At 42.6% G+C, this 20,830-nt stretch overlaps 1 protein-coding gene across 1 annotated transcript in view; it reads left to right on the forward strand.

The window, feature by feature from the left end:
* CRYBG1 (crystallin beta-gamma domain containing 1) overlaps window positions 1–20,830 on the forward strand; it is a 137,972-nt gene that overhangs the window by 48,410 nt on the left and 68,732 nt on the right. Inside the window, exon 2 of the mRNA XM_084827216.1 lies at window positions 4,881–5,019. Within this exon, the coding sequence (XP_084683342.1) occupies window positions 4,881–5,019 (139 nt within the window). The remainder of the gene's footprint in view (window positions 1–4,880; window positions 5,020–20,830) is intronic.

Here is a 20,830-nt window from a genome sequence, read left to right on the forward strand (position 1 = left end):
TCTCTCTCTCTCTCTCTCTGTTGCTTCCTAGCAGCAGCTATTCAGTGACATAGGTTGTCTGAAAATGGAGCTTCCATTTAGTAGGCCTAGTTAATAGCGATTGATAGACCTGTCCTCATTAAGCCTGGTTTAATGCCATCTAAGCAAATGCCCATCACCATATCTTGTGGCAGTTAATTCCATAAATGAATTAAGTGTGTAGAAGTACTTCTTTTGTCTGTTCTGAATCTGCTGCCAATAAATTTCTTTGGATTACATGTGCTCTGGATCAGGGGTGTTGTGTTTAATGCTTTACTCCTATTGTCAGATCATCATGTAACTGATAGATTAAAGCTATTATACTGCATTATGCTCCATACCCTTTTGAAAACTTTACTGAATGCTTTGTGCTGAATGATGTCTCATCAAAAATTCAATCAACTGGCTTTTTGTGCAGGGAGGCACTTACTCAACATACAGTGGGCACAATTTGCCATACTGTGTTGTACTTAGATCCAGAGATGTCTTGTGAGCAGAAAGGCATTTTTGCTTGTGCAAGGCAGCCTTGCTGATTTCCCCATCCCATCACAGCTCCAGTGCCCGATCACATGCTCCTTGATTCTTAGGAGTGGTGTTGGGGAACAGGCACAGGGATCTGTAGGGTGGGGAGGAACTAGGAAATCCTTGTTGTGTGAGCAGAGATCTGAATCTAAATTTTGGAATTTAGAACTGTCTTTTAAAAAGTTGTTCAATTAGATAGGAATAGAGAATATTAACAGCACCAGGAAGAGTAATAAAATTGTTAAAAGCATTGTTGAAAGAATTGTCAGAGCTACTGAATAGGTGAGGCTAAACAGATCATTGGTGCTGATTCTGAGAATTCTATGTTTGTTATGCTCTTTAGGCCAACCTATAGCATAAATGTGTGAGAATGCAAAGCTCAAACCCTGATAAGGCCCTGTTACGGTTGAATCAGGCTGAGGATTAGGGCAAACTAAGGGGCAAATTCAATAACTAGTCAATAAACAGGTATGGGTTGAGAGCACAGAGTTACCAGTCAAGTATATGGTTTATTTTATTTTATTCATTACATTTATATCTCGCCTTTTTTCCTCCTTAAAGAACCCAAGGCGGCGTACATTATCCTCCTCCTCTCTATTTTATCCTCACAACAACCCTGTGAGGTAGGTTGGGCTAAGAGTCTGTGGCTAGCCCAAAGTCACCCAGTGAGGTTCCATGGCCGAGTGGGGACTAGAACCCGGATCTCCTGGCTCCCAGTCCAACACTCTAGCCACTACACCACACTGGCTCTCACACTGTCTGAGGCACAGCCCAGGTCCAAACCTGAGAGAGCAGTCAAACAGAAATGTAGTCCAAAAAACAGGGTCAAGCAGGAGTCCAGAGGTCAGTAGCATGGAGGTTCAATCACAAGACAAGGCCAAGAAAACAGGATACAAGGCACTAGGAGCTGAGGTAGATGTTTTTCCAACAAAGACTAGACTGAAATGGAAGGCTTTTACAGCCAGAGCTTCTAGAAACCCACCTAGGGCTCAGCTGCAGTTTGTTACAAGCCCCCTAGCAAAAGTCCTATTCAAGAGGAGGGCTTTGTGCTCGGGGAGCCCTTTCCTCTTGAGGCGTCCTCCTTCGTAATCAAGCACTCCTTCTCCAAGGAGCCCGAGTGGCCAGCCTTGAGATAACATCATCAAGAACTAGGTGGTTGTCCAGCCTCTGTCTCAGAGGTGGAACTCCCCACCTCCTGTGGGGACGGGCCTGCGGTCATCTCCCCTGAGAGCCCAGGCTCCCCAGATCTGATATGGGTGGTTCCATGGCGTCATCTGTCTTGGGGAGCTCTAGCTCCTTGGAGGAGGAAGATTCCTCCAGTGGGGGCATGACAGACAGATAACCAGTTTTGCTACAGTCAGGGCCAGAAGTATTGGAACAAGGATAACTGTTTTGGCAGTTGGCCTCTGTACACCACCACACTGAAGTTGAAAGGAAACACACCCAGATGGGAGCGAAGTCAGGACTTTCAGCTGTAATTCAAGGGGTTTGACAAAAGTGGGGCACTAACCATTCAGGAAGTAGAGCCAGTGGCATACACACACCCCTGTCTTGGAGGCTCATAAGTAATGGAACGAATGGCTGACAAGCAGCTGCATGGCCAGGTGTGGCCTGTTTCCTGGGTACCCCATGACCAATCAAGCAGATAAAAGGCCTGGAGGTGGTTCTGAGTGTTACATTTGCATTTGGTAGCTCTTCACTGGAACTCCAAACATGAGGTCCAGAGAGGTGTCCATGTGAGTGAAGGAGGCCATCATTAGGCTGAGGAAACAACATAACGCCATCAGAGAGATAGCAAAAACATTGGGAGTGGGCAACACAACGGTTTGGAACATCCTGAAAAAGAAGGAATTAACTGGCAAGCTCAGCAACAGCAAAAGGCCTGGAAGACCACAGAAGACAACTCAAGTGGATGACCGCAGAATTCTGCTCATGGTGAAGAGGAACCCTTTCACAACATCTAGCCAGGTCAAGAACACTCTTGAGGAGGTAGGCATGTCATTGTCAACGTCTACAGTCAAGGGACAGCTTTATGAATGTAAATACAGAGGCTTCACACCAAGGTGCAAACCACTGGTAACGCTCAAGAACAGACAGGTCAGATTAGCCTTTGCCAGCAAACACCTAAAAAAGCTTGCCCAGTTCTGGAATATGATTCTTTGGACTGATGAGACCAAGATTAACTTGTACCAGAATGATGGGAAGAGAAAAGTATGGAGAAGGAAAGGAACAGCTTATGATCCAAAGCATACCACAACATCTGTCAAACATGGTGGAGGCAGTGTTATGGCATGGGCATGTATGGCTGCCAATGGAACCAGGTCACTGGTGTTTATTGATGACCTGACTGCTGATAAAAGCAGCAGGATGAATTCTGACATGTATTGGGCTATACTTTCTGTTCGATTCAGCCGTGTCAGGAGCACCCTAGCTGCCTCTTGCAGTCCCCACCAATAGCCAACTCAGGACACAGACGACGAGCAATTCTTTCCAAGACTTTATTCCTTTATTACTTTATGACTCTTTCAGAATACTAGTTGCTAGTGCCAAAGCAAGGAACAGCACTGGGGAAAGATAGCTGAGTAGCCTAAGCTCCAGGTAAGGCAGTTGGTCCCCGTTTGAAGGAGAACCACGGGAAGACCCTGAACTTATGGGCTAGGGAGAGAGCCTCCCTCTTTCCCTTGGGTCCTTGGGACAAGACCGTCGTTTGCGTGCCAAACAAGCACTACGCCTCCTTTCTGCACCCTCCATCTGTTGTCGCTCCCTGCGTCTGCGCTGAGCATCCAGCAAGCCCCCCTCCAGCGCTCTCTCACTGCCAGGGTCACTATCTATCCCAGGAATGCTGGCAGGAGGAATCTCTGCCAGCTGCTGTGCTTGTGAGAGATGAGCGAGCTCCTCTCCTACGGATTGCTGTTCCTCCTCAGAATCAGAACTGCTCTGGGGCTATATTGGCTCAGTTTCCACCCTGACAAGCTGAATGCTGCCAAACTGATAGGACGCTGCTTCATATCGCAGATGGAGAATGACCCAGAACATATAGCAAAAGCTACCCAAGAGTTCTGAAGGCAAAGCAGTGGGATATTCTTCAATGGCCAAGTCAGTCACCTGATAGCAACCCAATAGAGCATGCTTTTCACTTACTGAAGTCAAGATTGAAGGCAGAAAGACCCACAAACAAGCAGCAGCTGAAGGCAGCTGCAGTCAAGGCCTGGCAAAGCATCTCAAGGGAGGAAACTCAGCATTTGGTCATGTCCATGGGTTCCAGACTTCAGGCAGTCATTGACTGCAAAGGATTTTCATCCAGGTATTAAAGGCGACCCTTAAGTTTGAAATGATGTTGGTTTGTTCCATTACTTATGAGCCACCAATGATGGGTGTGTGTGTATGCCACTGGCTTTACTTCCTGAATGGTTAGTGCCCCACTTTTGTCAAACCCCTTGCATTACAGCTGAAAGTCCTGACTTCGCTCCCATCTGGGTGTGTTTCCTTTCAACTTCAATGTGGTAGTGTACAGAGGCCAACTGCCAAAACAGTTATCCTTGTTCCAATATTTCTGGCCCTGACAGTATATCTTTTTTCCACTGAAAATTTGGAAGTATTTTTGAGGAAAGCAGTACAAAGTTAGAGACTACGACCTGATTGACACAGTGTGTTTGTGCACACTCTCCAATCACTCCTGCTACAAGCGGGAGCAATAAAACAAACCACAGAGCTTCAGTTTAGTGTGACATGTGACCCCAGACCTCTGACATGGAAGAGAAATAACCCATGGTTCGTTGTTGGGTTATTTCTCTGGCTTGTTGAGGGAGAGACAAGCCAGAGGTCCGAGTTCATATATCATGTGGTCTGTCATTTGTTTAGCTGCTTGTAGCAGGAGTGATTGGGCAGCATTTTTGAGGTCTAAGTCTAAGAATTATTATCTTAAAAGTCAAATAACTTCAAAGCAAAACTGTTGGCTCTGTTACACTTTTTCATTGACTTTTTTCCATTCTCATCTCCTGCATACACACTAACAATATTCTATATGAGAACAATATTTTCCATATATTAATACTATTTTCTCATTTATCTAAAGTGTTGGTATCTGTCAGCTGTTTTCTAATTACATTGTGGACTTTACTACTTCATGCATCTGATGAAGTAGATAAAAAACCATGAAAGCTTATGCCACAGGCAATGTATTAGTCTTTAAAGTGCCATAAGATTCTTTGTTGTTTTTGCTCTTTTCAAAAATGCAATGGTCTCTAATGCAATTGGACATCTCAACTCAATTAAACATCTCAACTCAGTGTTCATAGTTAACGTCTCTAAATGGCAAAATGCTTTTCTCTGTTTTTCAGATATTTTGACATGCCTGATACACAATATGCTGCTCAGGCAAATCAGCTGCCTCTAGTTCCTTCTCAAGATTCATTGTTTGCTTATGCTATTCCAATGGTTTCAATAACTACATCTACATTGCCAGCATCGTTTAGAAAGGTAAGAGAAACAAAGAAAAGTATTAGAAGGAATGACACTTTGTATGTTTAAAATTAAGGATGCATTCAATAAAGCTATTGAATGCATCCTTAATTTTCAAAGTTAATAAATTAGTATTATATATAGACATTTCTTACCTGTAGTGCATCAGTAGTGTCAAATGGCCTGGTGGAAGTTTTAATGAGAAACAAAGAAGCTGTATGTCTCCCCCGCCCCCGAGTCCATAAAATATGCATGAAGCACAAAAATAAAATATTGTAAGGGTGTCATAACACTGTACATTAATCCATGGAAAAGTGTATGGTAAGTTTTAGAAATAATTAAATTCCTTGTGTGACACATAAATGCTTTTGATAGGCTGAGATGGGGGAAACTGGAATATTATCAATCCATCGCTCATTCAGACTTAGTACCACGGAAACTAATGAACTACGTTTGTGTCCTTTGGCTTAGCAGGAGTTTGGACTGAACTATATAAATGCATTCAGTTTCCACAGTCAAGTTATTCATCTTATTTGTATAAGTATTATATCATGCCAGAAAGTTAGCATGAAGGGAGGGTGCTTATTATTTCTGTTCTAGTGTGAGAACTATGCTGGAGCGATTACCTTGTAGACAAAGTTGTGCAACGCCTTTCTTGTCACAACTTATTTTAAAAGCATCTGGCTTAGTGAATAAACTAACTTTCTCATAAACAGTAGTAGATCACAGGCTATAAGGTGAGGGAAACTGGCCATATTGCTTTTTTTTGCTAGAAGACTAAAATGTAAATAGGAACAAATGAAAGAATAAACTCATGAACACTTATGTGATGCTTTTAAAAATAAAAACGGAGACCACCTATATGAAGCATGTGGGAGGGGCAGGACTAATGGTATTATTCCATGGGTCAATTTGGATAGAGGCACTGGAGACTTTGTTGTTGTTGGCTTTCCCCTGTAGCATGTGAATTATTAGCTCAATATCTTGAGTTTCCTACATTTAATACTTACGATGACATAGCATGTTGCCATCGGTGGTGGCATATTCCATTTTATATTTTTATCAAGGGGCTGGGGTTCATTAGTGCCATTTGTGTTAGAGCTGCGTTTGGACTTGATCGCCTTTTCATCCCTTCCTGTCCAACGACTCTATGCTATGAAGGAATTATATATTTCAGTTATTATTTGTAAATGTATATGTTGTATACTCTGGCCTTTGGGGGGAAATTCTGTGACTGGCTATGAAACTTCCTAATTTGGGGGGGGTTGTTAGTTTTTTAAAAAAAATTCTGGTTAATATGCAAATCTGAAATGCGGGGTCTGTATTTCCATGCAATTAATCCCTGTTTACAGTACATGTAGTTCTTTGTGCTATTTTATTCCGCTTTCCATATTTCTTGGCACAAAGTGCCAGCTACTAAAAATTGTTTAGGTGTACCCCTCGCAGTTCATGACCCAGTTATGTGAACTTCTATGTCTTCATTTTGCCAATTAGAGCAATAGGATTTGCAGTTTTACAAATTACTCATATTCGCTCTTCAGTTTTGTCTTAAGCTGCCCATGATATGCATACTCAGTACAGCCCCCTGCTGGAGTACTAGGAGTTGTGGCTCCTGCCCTCAGAGGTAGCTTTTCCCATAGTTTTGGCTGGGTGAGCGGTTTCCCTGGGCAGACAAGCCAGTGCTACCTGTAACTTTTTCACTCCAGATTGTGCCTCTCAATATGCTGTCGTAGGTCTGCTTTCCATAATAGGACTTCTTATGAGCTTGGCTGGCCTGAAGGCTCGTAGAAGTCCCACTTCCTGCCCGGTATTGCACCTCCTGAGTACAGGTCTCTTCTGACCATATTGGCTACATTACCAGATCATGATAGTAGGATCCCTTTCCAGATACATTTCCATCAAGGCTTCTCATCACTAGGCTAGGAATTCTGCTGAGAGGCAGCAGATCCCTGAGATAATTCTGTCTACTGCAGTAATAAAAATGAGCTAAGCCAATGCATTTCATGGTAAGACACCTGCCTCTGCTTTGAAAGAACTGACAAACATTCCTCCCACACTTGGATTTGGTGATGACATACCACTTTAATTGCAACTAACATCTTATCAGGTAAGGATAGCAAAAGCCTGTGTGCTTAGTTAATTAAGTTCTTCTGCAAAATCAGCCAAGATTGCCACAACAGGCCACAGCTTATCCTGAGTAGCATCTTGCATTCTCATTACACAGTGAGTTAATTAACTGCAATGTATCTCTTCGTGAAAGCCTGCCTAATTCACTAAGAGCAAAGACTCTAGCTATGCTTCAGAATGATTCACCTGCAAAGTTTCCCAACCTTTGATATCAGGCTAATTCCTCTATGTTACATGTAAAACAGGTAACAATGGGGCATTTCGCACATAACGACAGCCCATGGGCTAAACAATCCATGGGGACAAGAGGGAGGAAGTAGGTGTACTGCCTGCAGCCCGCCTGCCACTTCTGCTTTTACTCAGCAACTCACGAGCGGCTTCTCTGTAGGTTGCTGGGCATGACATCCAAACCCAGACGGTTGGGTTGTTTAGGGGCTAAACAATCCAGCAGTTAACCTATGGCTTGTTGTTTAGCCCCTAAACAACCCAGTGGTTAACCCAACAAACTATGGGTTAACTGCTGGATTGTTTAGCCCCTTAACAACCACACAGTCTGTGTTTGGAGATCATGCTCAGCAGCCTACAAAGAAGCTGCTTCTGGGCTGCTGAGTAAAAGCAGAAGTGGCAGGCACTGCAGGCAGTATTCCTGCTCATGAACAACAGCCTATGGGCTATTAAACCCATGGGCTGTCATTATGTGCAAACCTGGTCATTCTGTGGGATTCCCTGCTGCTCAGATATTGTTCCATAGAGTATATTCACTCTTCTCATTTATCATAGGTTCTGAGATGAGTTATATTTATGGAGGTAGCTTTGATTTATTTTATTGAATTACTGCTCTTACCAACGTGAACTGCTTTCTTTTTATTAAGAATACACCTGAGGACGGTTCAGATCTTCTCGGCATCAATATCCATTACTTTTTATGTTCACCAAGTTACTCACAGTGTTGTGTCCAACCCTGCCCATCTGCCAGTAGAATAGAAACAGCTGGTGGAGTGGTTTTCCTCTCTCCCATACAGACCCCTGTGCAGCCAAATCTGCTTCACAGGGTTGGGAGACCTTCTGCCCCTAATGTCATCTGGCCTTGGGAGTTGAGTTGAAAAGCAATCTGGTCACCAGAATGTAAACAGTTTCCCACCCTTACTTTAGAGGGAATACAATCCCCTCCAGAACAGGTTGAATACCATTCATCTGGGTGGATGGAACCACCCACTAACAGTGAGCAGTATCTAATGGGGCACTGGACCCCAGCCAATTGTTGTGCTCCACTGATTCCGTTCCACAAATGGCTCTTAGAACTTGTGCAACAGGGATTTATTGCTTCCAGAAATAACTGGAAACTAGCAGAAACTCTCACTTCTGGAACAGAGCAGGTCAGTGGAGCTCACCTAAGAGAGTTCTGCCAATCTGTCCTGATCCAGAAACAAGTGTTTCTGCTCGGGGGGGGGGGGGGTTCCTTTAGGAAGTGTTACATCTCCGTTGTGCAAGTGGTGGGTCCCACTTGCACAACAGAATCAGCGAGAGGGGCTGCTTGCAGAACTTAATTCGTGGGGGCACACTGCCCTGTTGGATACTGCCCAATAACTCTATCTTGTCTGGATTGAGCTTCAGTTTATTCACCCTCATCCAGTCCATTTTAAAAAATAGTTTATTTGTTTGCCCTCATCCAGTGCATTATGCTTCTTGCTTTAGAAATATTGTTCTTACCTGTATTTAGTTTATGCATATTTAATGGATTAATCCATTAATCCATTAAAATTACATAAGGACTGTTTTTATGAAAATTGGGAAGCTTTCATAAATTTTGCAAATAATAAGGTTAACATTATGCCTCCATGCTCACCTGGGTTCATATTGGAAAGACGTAGACAATGAGACATCTAATTCTAGTGTGCACTTCTGAACGCCTAATCAATTGTAAAATGTCATTGATTGTATATATGCAGTTCACCCACTGAACAATTGATTACTGCTGTTGGTTTGTTCATAATGAGTGAATATGTATTTTATCAATTTCATAAGAAAATCAACAAAAATTACGGTGGGGGGACATTGTTGAAGCCCTAATTTTATTCAATTGAATAGGGATCAATTTCAGCTGCTTACGGCGCAATCCTATGGGGATAGGCGTCTGCCTCTGAACTTGGAGATGACTGCCTATCCAATGCAGGGCAGGAGAAGCAAAGAGGGAATCGTTCCCTCTGCGCTTCTCCTGCCCTGCATTTATGGCTAGACAGCCAATTTTGGAGCCGGGGAAAAGGCTGCTGGATGACACATAGGATGGCAGCGTGGAAGAGGGGGAAGGTCGGTTCTCTGGGAACCGACCTTGGAGCACAGGCTCTGAGGTCAGTTCCCGGAAAACCACATATCCTATGGCCATAGGATTGCTCCCTCGATGGTTTTAACATTTTTTAAAAATACAGAAAATATCAAATGGATGGATCAGGTCCATCCCTCATATCATTAGGCACAACCCAGTAAAGTTCATGACTAAGTCCTAATCAATTGGGTTTAAACCTTTAACTCTGTATCATTGATTGCTTTCAATATAAGTACTGTTTTAAAAGGCTTCCATGTGATTTACATACTACCTCTGAAACCTTTCACAGAAACATAAAAATTTCTTTTTTAAGGCCTTGAATATAGCATACTAAGTGTTAAGAAAGACTATTGCAGAACAACAGGTGTAAGCAACCTGGTGCCCTCTAGATATTTTGGACTACAACTCCTATAATCTCTGACCATTGGCCATGCTGGCTGGGGCTTACTGGGAGATGCAGTCCAAAAACATTTGGAGGACATCAGGTTGCAAACCCCTTGCAGACCATTATGTAAGACTTTAAAAAAAGACGTTAGAACCCAAACAGCAAGAATTAAACTTAACATGCAAAAGTATAAACTCAGAGTCAAAAGAAATAACATAGAGATGAGATTGAGATTGACTCTAGTAGAGACAAGCCAATATGCCACACTCTTGGGACTGACAAGACTACAGACGTTCTTTGCTCTGCCTAATTTCACAGGGACAATGATATTCAACATACATACATACATATATTCACCAGATATGTGAGAAACCTTCTCTGAAAAAACGCTCAGTGGACATTGGAACACTGAATTTGAGCATTTAAAGCAAGTAATTAAAGACGCCTCTGTGCTCAGATATTATGGGCAGTGTCCAACAGAGCCACCGCGCCTACGTAACAGATGTAATGCTACCATAGGCAACCTCTAGTGCAACACTAATAGCGTAAGCAGGTGAGATGGGTTTCCCGAGAAAATATGTCATACCAGTTTATGCTATTGGTGCTATGCTAGAGGTTGCTTATGCTAGCACAATGTCAGTTGCATAAGCGCAGCCTCTTGGATACTTCCCTGTAACAAAAAGACATTGACAAAAAGATGTTTCTAAAAAAGTGCTTATATATACAAATAGAAAAAGAAGCGGTAGCTCTGGTATATGGGCATGGTAGTGTTTATTTATGAGACTAATAGCAGCTGAAACTGATCATAAACCAGTAGCAAAGAAGTTTCTAGCAGACACAACTCCTGGATTACAAAGACTTTCCCGTTGTTGTTGTTTTATTTACAGGTAAATGAACTAACTACAGAATACAAATCTGTAGAGGTTCTATTGCCTGCAGAACAAAAGCAAAACTTTTACTGGCACAGAAGGGCAAATTACCAAGACTAGACAGTCCATGTCAATCTAATTAAAAATAATTCAATTGTCAAATGAAATGTGGAAAATTATTGCAAGAGCTCCAGATCCAGGTGTTCTACTGCAATTGTTTTTTTTACGTGGCATAGCCACCTGTGCTCACTGGCCATGTAACTACATACCAAGCCCTTACTACCAATTTGAGGAAGAACTCTCTGTACAAGAGGGCACTTCATTTGAAAAAAAACCCAACAAGGCTGAATGTGCCCAAATCATTACAGAAAATTATGATACAAAAATACATGAAGGGCATTTCACTACAGGAAAAGCAGGCTGCATTGTTCTGGCCCAGTATGAATTTAAGAAGAAGGAGAAGGAGAAGAAGAAGAAACTTCTGTTAGGGAAAGGAAGGAGTGCAGTAGGAGTTAGGATACATATTTGATTCTTTCTCTTACTTTTTATCTTAATACATCTTTTTTGTTGAGTTGTAATGAATTTGGCTTCACTTTTATTACTAAAGAGCACACAGAGATAGTGGAGGAACTTCAGATCTGAGGTTAAATAGGTGGTAACCAGAAAGCCAGCTTTGTTGATCATGACATCTTGCTTTTGGAATGCCCTCCCACAAGAGAAGCCTGCCTGGTTCCCAGTCTGATGTTTTTTTGACACCTGGCAAAGACTTTTTTATTTGCCAGGGCATTTCAGCATGTTGAATAATTTGTTTAATTACTGTTTTATGGTTCAGACTGGTTTTATTGTTTGCCTATGTTTCTGTGTTTCATGTTGCTTATGGTTGATTTTTAATTGTGTAATTTTATTCTTTTAACTTTATGTCATCCTGGTAGCTTATGTGGAGGGATGGCACATAAATTCTACAAACAAACAAACAAACAAACAAATAATATTTGGGCTGAACAGTATTTAGCTGCAGAATCTTGCTCTCCATCCCAATCTTATCTTCCATAGCATCCTCAATTGGTATTTTCTGCAGGAAGTATTTATGCCTCCCAGCCATGCCTAGAATAATGGTCCCAGGTCCTTCCTCCCAATTATCAATAAAAGATAATTTTGCACCACTACAAAAGGGAACTAATCTGACAAAGAGCAAAAGCTACTTAGAGCAATGTGCCATCTACAACAATCTCTTTATCTTGTTGAACTTCCTGTTCACCAAAAAGTTGACCAGTTTGTCAGCATTGTCAATGTTGTACATCTCTATTCATTCCTCCCAGTAGCTGAAAAGTCTAGGGTGAGTGGGTGGGAGAATGCTGAGTGCAATAAAAGAAGAATTGCTACGGCTACACTACTGGCACCCTTCTTCTTTTATTTATTTGGTAACACAGTTAGAGTTTTGCAAAACTGGAATGCCTCATTAATTAGATCTGAAAACAAATGTGTTGTGTATCACAATTACTAACATTCTGTCCACTCCCTTGCTGATCAGTGTGCCTGTGAACCTTTGTTTGGAAACTTTATTTTTATTTTAAGAGTTCCCCATAGGAAAGTGGTTGGAGACTAGTATTTTTTCAATCTGTGGTTGGAAATGAGGTGATAAAAATCCAAAGTTAAGCTCATGGTATTTTCACAATTAACAGATTGCTTTTCATCCTGAAAGGTGTGTCTTGTGAAGGATAAGGTACAGAGCAGAAGAAAGAATAATTTTAAAATCACATGTACATTGTAGCTACTAGGTGTGCTGACCTGTATTGGGGAGCTGTGGTTGGGAAGGGCTATTTCAACTTTTTTTCTTGGGCCATTTCCCTGTCAAAATTGCCCCAACTCCTGCACAGGTATTTGTACTTTCCCCCAGTGAAGCTAATAGGAGGTTTGGGAGCTGATTAAGATCAGGAAAATGGCATGGGGGAAAGGGGTAGCCACCACACCACTGCTCCATAGTCCTTACAAGGTGGTTCATGGATTTCCTGCATCCTGTCTATTTTGACACAAAGTGCTTCCATCTTTAGTTGTGTTTGTGTGTGCATAGAATCATACAATAGTAGGGTTGGAAGGGGCCTAGAAGACCATTGTGTCCAACCCCTTGCTCAATGCAGGAATCCAAGTTAGAGCATCCCTGACTGATGGCTGTCCAGCCTCATCTTGTATGCCTCTAGCGTGGGAGAGCCCACTACCTCCCTAGGTAATTGGTTCCATTGTCGTATCGCTCTAACAGCCAGGAAGTTTTTCCTGATGTTCAGCCGGAATCTGGCTTCCTGTCACTTCCGCCCATTATTCCATGTCCTGCATTCTGGGATGATCGAGAAGAGATCCTAGCCTTCCTCTCTGTGACAACTTTTCAAGTACTTGAAGAGCGCTATCATATCTGCCCTCAGTCTTCTCTTCTCAAGGCTAAACATGCCCAGTTCTTTCAGTCTCTCTTTGTAGGGCTTTGTTTCCAGTCCCCTGATCATCTTTGTTGCCCTCCTCTGAACCCTCTCCAGCTTGTCTGCATCCTTCTTAAACTGCGGTGCCCAGAACTGGACAAAGTACTCCAGATGAGGCCTAACCAGTGCTGAGTAGAGAGGAACTAGTACTTCCCGGGATTTGGAAGCTATGCAGCCCAAAATAGCAAATAATACTTGGGCAAAAATATTAATGCAGCCCAAAATAGCATTGGCCTTTTTTGAAGCCACATCACACTGTTGGCTCATATTCAGCTTGTGATCTACCACAATTCCAAGATCCTTCTCGCTTGTAGTGTTGTTGAGCCACGTATCCCCCATCTTGTAACTGTGCATTTGGTTTCTTTTTCCTAGGTGCAGAACTTGGCATTTATCCCTATTAAATTTCATTCTGTTGTTTTCTGCCCAGTGATCCAGTCTATTAAGGTCACTTTGAATTTTGTTTCTGTCTTCTAGGGTATTAGCTATCCCACCCAATTTGGTGTCATCTGCAAATTTGGTCAGCATTCCCTGCACCTCCTCCTCAAAGTCATTAATAAAAATGTTGAAGAGTACTGGGCCCAGGACTGAGCCCTCCCCAGTTTGTGAAGATCCCACTGATGAGCACTCCTTGAGTCTGATTCTGTAGCCAACTGTGGATCCACCTGATAGTTGTTTCATCTAGCCCACCTTGACCTAGTTTGCTCATCAGGATATCATGGGGCACTTTGTTGAAAGCTTTGCTGAAGTTGAGGTATATTATGTCTACAGCATTCCCACAGTCCACAAGGGAGGTTACTTGATCAAAAAATGAGATCAGATTCATCTGGCAGGATTTGTTCTTGACAAATCCACGTTGACTTTGAGTAAAAACTGCATTGTTTTCAAGGTGCTTACAGATGGATTGCTTTATAATCTGCTCCAGAATTTTCCCAGGGATTGATGTCAGACTGACTGGTCTGTAGTTCCCAGGTTCCTCCTTTTTAAAGACAGGGACAACATTAGCCCTCCTCCAGTCATCTGGCACTTCACCCATCCTCCATGATTGCTCAAAGATAATAGACAGTGGTTCTGAGAGTTCTTCTGCCAGTTCCTTTATTACTCTAGGATGCAGTTCATCCGGCCCTGGAGGTTTGAACACATTCAAAGTAATTAGGTGTTCCTTGACCATATGGCTATCGATCTCAAGCGGCAATCCTGCTCCTTCAGCCTGCACTTCGCCTTTGCCGGGGGGGTCATAGACCCTCTTTTGGGAGAAGACTGAGCCAAAGTAGGAATTGACCACCTCTGCCTTTTCTTTGTCATCTGTTATCATTTTGCCATCCTTATTTAATAGCTGAACCACCGTTTCTTTCCTCTGTGTCTTACTATGCATGTTTCTGAAGAAAGCCTTTTTGTTGCTTTTAGCATCCCTCACTAACCTCAGCTCATTCTCAGCTTTAGCCTTCCTGACGCCATCCCTGCAATTCTGTGCTACCTGCCTGTGCTCTTCCTTTGTTGCTTGGCCTTCCTTCCACTTCCTATATGTGTACTTTTTTGTTTTCAGGTCATCTCTAAGCTTTTTGTGAAGCCACATTGGCTTCTTCTGTTGTCTTACACCTTTTTTTCTTGTTGGAATTGTTTGTAATTGTGCCTTGAGAATGTCCTTTTTAAAAAACTCTCACCCATCTTGGACTCCTTTTCTTGTTAGTTGCTTGCTATGGGACCTTACTTATCATTGTTCTGATTATTAAAATCAGCTTTCCAAAAATCCAGGGTACACATTTGGCTACACTCGGCTTTGCTTCCTTTAGAACCATGAACTCAAGTATAACATGATCGCTTTCCCCCAGAGTTCCTGTAACTACTACTTTACCCACTAAGTCATCTCTGTTGGTTAGAATCAAGTCAAGGATAGCCAATCCTCTAGTCCCTTCCTCTACTTTCTGTAGGCAGAAGCTATCTGCCACACAAGTCAGGAATTTCCTGGAGGGGCCATGTTTTGCAGAATTTGTCTCCCAAAAAATATCAGGGAAACTGAAGTCCCCCATTACTACTACATCATGCTTCCTTGAAACATTGGCTATTTGCTTTTCAAAGTTTCATCCTCATCTTCTCCTTGATTGGGTGGCCGGTAATAGACTCCGACCACCATGTTTTTTTATTCTTTACTCCATTTGTTTTAACTCAGATGCTCTCGATGGGGCTACCAAAATCATCCTCCTGTATTTCTGTGCAGAGATATGTATTTTTCGCATATAGTGCAACCCCACCTCCCTTTCTGTTCCTCCTGTTCTTTTTGAACAAGTTATATCCCTCAATTGCTGTATTCCAGTCATGAGAGTCATCCCACCAAGTCTCAGTTATACCTATCAAGTCATAATTTCCTTCCTGTATTGTTGCAGAACCCAGAGCCAGAGAGACCACGGAGTGAAGGAAAAAGAGATTCTTTATTTAACGCGCGGGCTTAAGGCTGGAATCATTTCCAAAGAGCCAGAAGCCCCGAAATACATCAGCACATTGGTTTTATAGACATTGTGACACATATGAAACGGCTCCTCCTCTCCCTCCCACGTGGGGTTGCAGTCCTCAACATTTCTTCTCCTAGCACTATTGTTTATAATACAAGAACTGGGTTATAGGGTAGCCATGATAAGGAGAGAACAGAAGAGAACAGCAGAGAACAAGATATACAATTGTATGACCTTTGACAAGATAAGGAATTCCTGTGTCTCGTCAGCTTACAACAATATATTCAAGGGAGAAAGAGCTCAGCAAGAACATGAAGCATGAGACTGCATGAGGCTACTTAGTCTGACCCCCAATATGGCTGCTACATTATTAAGAGTTGAAGTTCGTTCTGTTTGTTTCCCATACTCTGGGCATTATTGTATAGACATCAAAGACCATGTGCTTCATGGTCTGGCTTTCTTCCTACATGTTTGTGAAGACTATTATTGGGCACTGTTCTCTCCGTTGCGGTGCATGAGCCTTCGTACATTGTTACCCCCAACTTTTTGTTTCCCTTCACCATAGGATTCAGTTTAAAGCCCTCCTGATGAAGTTCTTCATGCTGTGGCCAAACACATTCTTTCCAGCCTTTGTGAGGTGCAACCTATCCCTTGCCAACAGTCCATCTTCCAGGAAGTATAGCCCGTGGTCCCAGAATCCAAATCTCTCTCATCGGCACCACCTTCATAGCCAGTCATTCACCCGGAGTATTTTTCTTTCCCTTTCTATCCCTCTTCTAACTACTGGAAGGATGGATGAGAAAACTATCTGGGCCCCAAAGTTCTTGAGTTTCCTTCCCAAAGCTTCAAAGTCTGATGTGATTTCTTCGTAGCTCCGCTTGGCGGTATCATTTGTTCCCACATGGATGAGAAGAAAGGGATACCTGTCAGTGGGCTTTATGAGTGCAGGCAACCCTTCAGTCACGTCTCCAATCCGTCCTCCCAGGAGACAGCATACCTGGTGAATCCACCGGTCTTCGTGACATACTTGGGTTTCAATCCCACACAGCAAGGAGTCTCCCACTACTACTACTCTTCTCGCTGTTGTAGGCCTTGGTTTCATTGCCTCTGCTTGGCTGACCTTCAGCCTCTTGCTCGCTCTCATGCAGGTTCCCCTGTAATTCTTCCTCTGCAGGCTCATCCTGAAGTACCTGGAAATGGTTACCTAGTTCCACTGCCTCCACTGGTGCTGAGTGTCTTCTAGTTCTTCTGCTCCTGTCACCCTTTTCCAAGGAGAATCCTCTGCCTCATTTTTCCTCACCTCAGCAGTTTCCTTTTCTGCCTCAGCTTGCTGTTGCACTTCTAACTCCTGTACTTCGCTTTGCTGCTGTAGTTCCAACGTTCTGTCCAAGAACTCTTTGTGTTCTCTTCTTCCCTGGGTCGACACTCGCTGCTCCAGTCCTCTTACTTTTTCTTCCAGCAGCGTGGTCAACATGCACTTGTTGCACATGTAGGCCATGTTGTTCTCAGGCAAGAAAACAAACATGGCACACACCTTGCAGATCACCACCACTGGAGAGTCTTGTCCTTCCATAGTCTCTTTTCCCTTTTTGTGTCTAGCTTTCTGGTTGTTCTAGAGTAGCCTGTGCCTGATCCTCTACTCACTCTTTCCCTTTGTCTCCTTTGTCTCCTCTGCAACTGCAACTCCCCTGGCCAACTCCTGTTTGCTCCCCCTGTTCACTTGCTCTGATCGCTCGATCTCTGGGAGCTTGTTTGCTTCTGTAGTCTCTAGACCAGCTGGAGCAGCTTCCTCTGTTCTGCTCAGCTGGGAGGTGGGAAACAGCATGATCACACACTGTGTATGTGCTCTAGCATGACTTAGCTACCTCTCCAGAAATTGTTTCCTGAGTTTATACATCTGCAAGGGATCATTGTATTTCACTGTGCTGATCAACTTAATTTTAATATTTATTTATTTCAGTATTTATGGGCCGCTTTTTAGGACATAGTCCTTACAAGGTGGTTCACAAAAATGAATAAAAACATAAAATACAATAAAAGCTAATAAAACAAATGAAAAAATATGTTTGTTATGGCTTGTAGATGTATTAATCCATTACAACATCTTTGAACAGCTTTGAGGAAAATTGCTCATTGGCTTCTTTAGCAATAAACCGATTGTTTATTGTGATATTGCAAGTGTTCTGAAGATTATAAGTTCTGTTCAGATAATACATTTTCAGAATAGCACTGAAAACATTTAGGGCACAATCCTATGGCTGCTACACAGTGGCTAGATGGCCATAGGATTGGTTGGTTCCCAGAGAACCACTTCCCCACCCCTTCCCCTGCCACTTTGTAGGTGGCGCAGATCATCCCCGTGCTCTGTGCTTGGAAAAGCAGTGCAGAGCAGGGCAAAAGACGGTGTTCCCGGGGGCGGGGAGTGCAGAAGTGCCGGTACGATGCTTCCTTTGCGTTGTCCGGCCTCCCCACCCCGCACGCCGATGTCCTGTGGCTAGACAGCTGAAATCGGCCATCTAGCCATGAATGCAGGGTGGCTGGAGCACAAAGGAGAGGATTGCTCCTCCACATAGGATTGTTCCATTGCTCCATCCATAGGAAAGCACAGCTGATGCTGGAACCTCTTTGGACTATGGTAGGTTTCTAGTGAGCTACAATAAAGTCCTTAGGAAAGATATCTTTTTCTAATATAAATCACCAAAGCTGTAATCCGGTACATACACACACTTACCTGGGAGTAAGTCCCATTTAACTCAGTTGGGCTTACTTTAGAGTAGATATGCATAGAAAGTTTATCTTGGTTAGTTCTTATCCTTAATTCTATCCAAATCCCTTACAATTCTCATTGTAAGAGGAAGTCCACATTTGATTCATTTCTCCTTGAAGCTGATATTCCTTTTCTCACTTTTACAAAATCCTAACTACTCACCCACCCAAAATTTAGAGAGCAGAAGGTATTTTGAAAAACACAGGATGCTTCACAATGACTAAGAAAATGGCTTTGCCTCAAGACCTGCAAGTCTGGATTCCTTGTTTCATTTCTTAGCTCTGTCACTGAGGGAGGATACAAGTAAAACCAACTAATATTGGGTTCTTTCTTGTTATGGCAAAATAAAGTGGAGGTAAGCACATTTCCAGCACAAAGCTGCTAAAAATTCTTGATGTTTTGGCAAAAGACCATGGCTTGGATTCTGAGTTGCCCTTCCGCAAATAGAGAAGGGCCACTGATCCAGCAGAAAGGTGGCAGAAGGAGGCAATTTTTGCAACTCCCCCTTCTCCCGGCAGCCCATATGCCACCTACCCTCCATGATGCTCCAAAGGATATCCCAATCATCTGGAGCAGATTTTGGGAGGGCACAGGGTGCTGCAAGGGGGATGGGAAATCAGCAAGAATTGCCTCCTCGCCCTCCATCGGCGCAAATGTCAGGATCCAAGCCTCATATAAAAACTGCACTGTGCCCCCCAAAAGATGTGGTTCTGGGGGAGGTGGCATAAACTCAGCTTTTGCCATTTCAGAAGTAGAAAATTACATCAGAAGGTAGTGATACTCCTCACCAAAACTATGTTATAATTCATCAGGTTTTGGGCCAATTCTTCTATAAACAGCATTTAGTTTTACATTAAAATTTCTGAAAGTTTTTCATACAGAGATTATTCAGATAAGTGAAACTTAATCCTAACTCCAATAGATTTATCATTCAAAGCTTGTTAAATAAAACTTCAGAGAAAGCGCCCTTAATAAGCAGCATGCCAATTTAATACCAATTGCCAGCATCTTGATTATTGCCTTGCAGAGCTCCAATGATGGCCTGTAGGGACCCTCATCTTAGGTCTCATTTTGGAGAGCATTGGTTTAGGACAGCCTTCCCCAACGTGGTGCCCTCCTGATGTTTTAGACTTCAATTCCCATCAGCCCCAGACAACATGGCCTATGGTCAGGAATGCTGGGAGTTGTAGTCCAGAACATCTTGAGAGCACCAGGCTGGGGAAAGGTGCTTTAGGATCTTCAGTTCAACAAACAAAGCACTTTGTATTAAATACTAGGAAACACAGTGTAACTCAGTGGTAGAGCACATGCTTTTTTGTCAACAAAGTCCCAGGTTGTATCTCTGGTTTCAAAAGATTTTAGGTAGCAGGGTTGGGAAAAAATATTTCCCTTAAGATCATGGAGAACTTCTGCCAGCCTGAATAGACAATTCAGGTATCAAAAACACCTTCATGACTTCATCTCTCTCTCCTCCCACAAAATTTTTGTTTTGTTCTTCTTGCCCTTGATTTTTTTCTGGGTTCATGCTGCTCATGCTCCCCCCCCCCCCGCCCTTTCTTTCTCCTTGGAGACACAGCAGGAGCTAAAAGCCATCCTGTACCTATCTTTGTTGTAGGATGAGATTTCCCCTGGGAGGAGACAATCAGGCACTGAGCCTATGATATTGCAAAATATGCCCTTCTTACTTAAATCGTGGAGACTTTAAACGCTAAGAATTTAATGCAGGCACAATAGATTTCCACAAATATCAGAAGGGCAAAACCATTGTAATGTACGTTAAATTTGGAAGCTTTTAGATGGAAAGAAATTGAATGTAAGTTATGTTAGGAGGACATAGAACAGTCATAAACAACATAAATTCTGTAAATTCTGCAGTTTTTCAACAGATCTGTCTTAAATTGGTACATAAGATACACATCATGTAGATACTCCAGGAGAAATTTCAGAAAGTTTGCGCAAATTCTCTTCATTCTATTAACCTTTCATATCCTTCATGGTTTATAAAGGTGGAATCCAGTTTGGCTTAACTATATAGGCACTCCTTTATAGTATATAATACTGGACTAAATATTATGGACTAGACTCCATATAAGGCAGCTTTATCATTTCTAATAGGCTGGAAAAATTAGTAATAGAAACATTACATTTCTCAATCTAATTTCTGAATTACAAACATGACCTTCTTATTTAATTAGGAGAAGAGATTGTAGCAAGATAGTGTAAAATTGCAAAACACAGAAGAATGCAAGACCAGCGGTCAGCAACACTGACTGCATTCCTAAGAACATATATCCAGATTTGTATCCAGTTAGGTAGGACTTGCACTGAAAGCTTTGAAAAATCTATTTTAAGAACAAGGGATCAAGAGGCTGAGTTTTTCTGCCTCAGATGACAACGTTAGGCCTGCTATGCTTTTGTCCCCATTTGTGCACATTCACCAGAT

This window comes from Heloderma suspectum, chromosome 1 (assembly GCF_057233095.1).
Source record: "Heloderma suspectum isolate Gila_16-S chromosome 1, 16-S_ref, whole genome shotgun sequence".
Classification (NCBI taxonomy): domain Eukaryota; kingdom Metazoa; phylum Chordata; class Lepidosauria; order Squamata; family Helodermatidae; genus Heloderma; species Heloderma suspectum.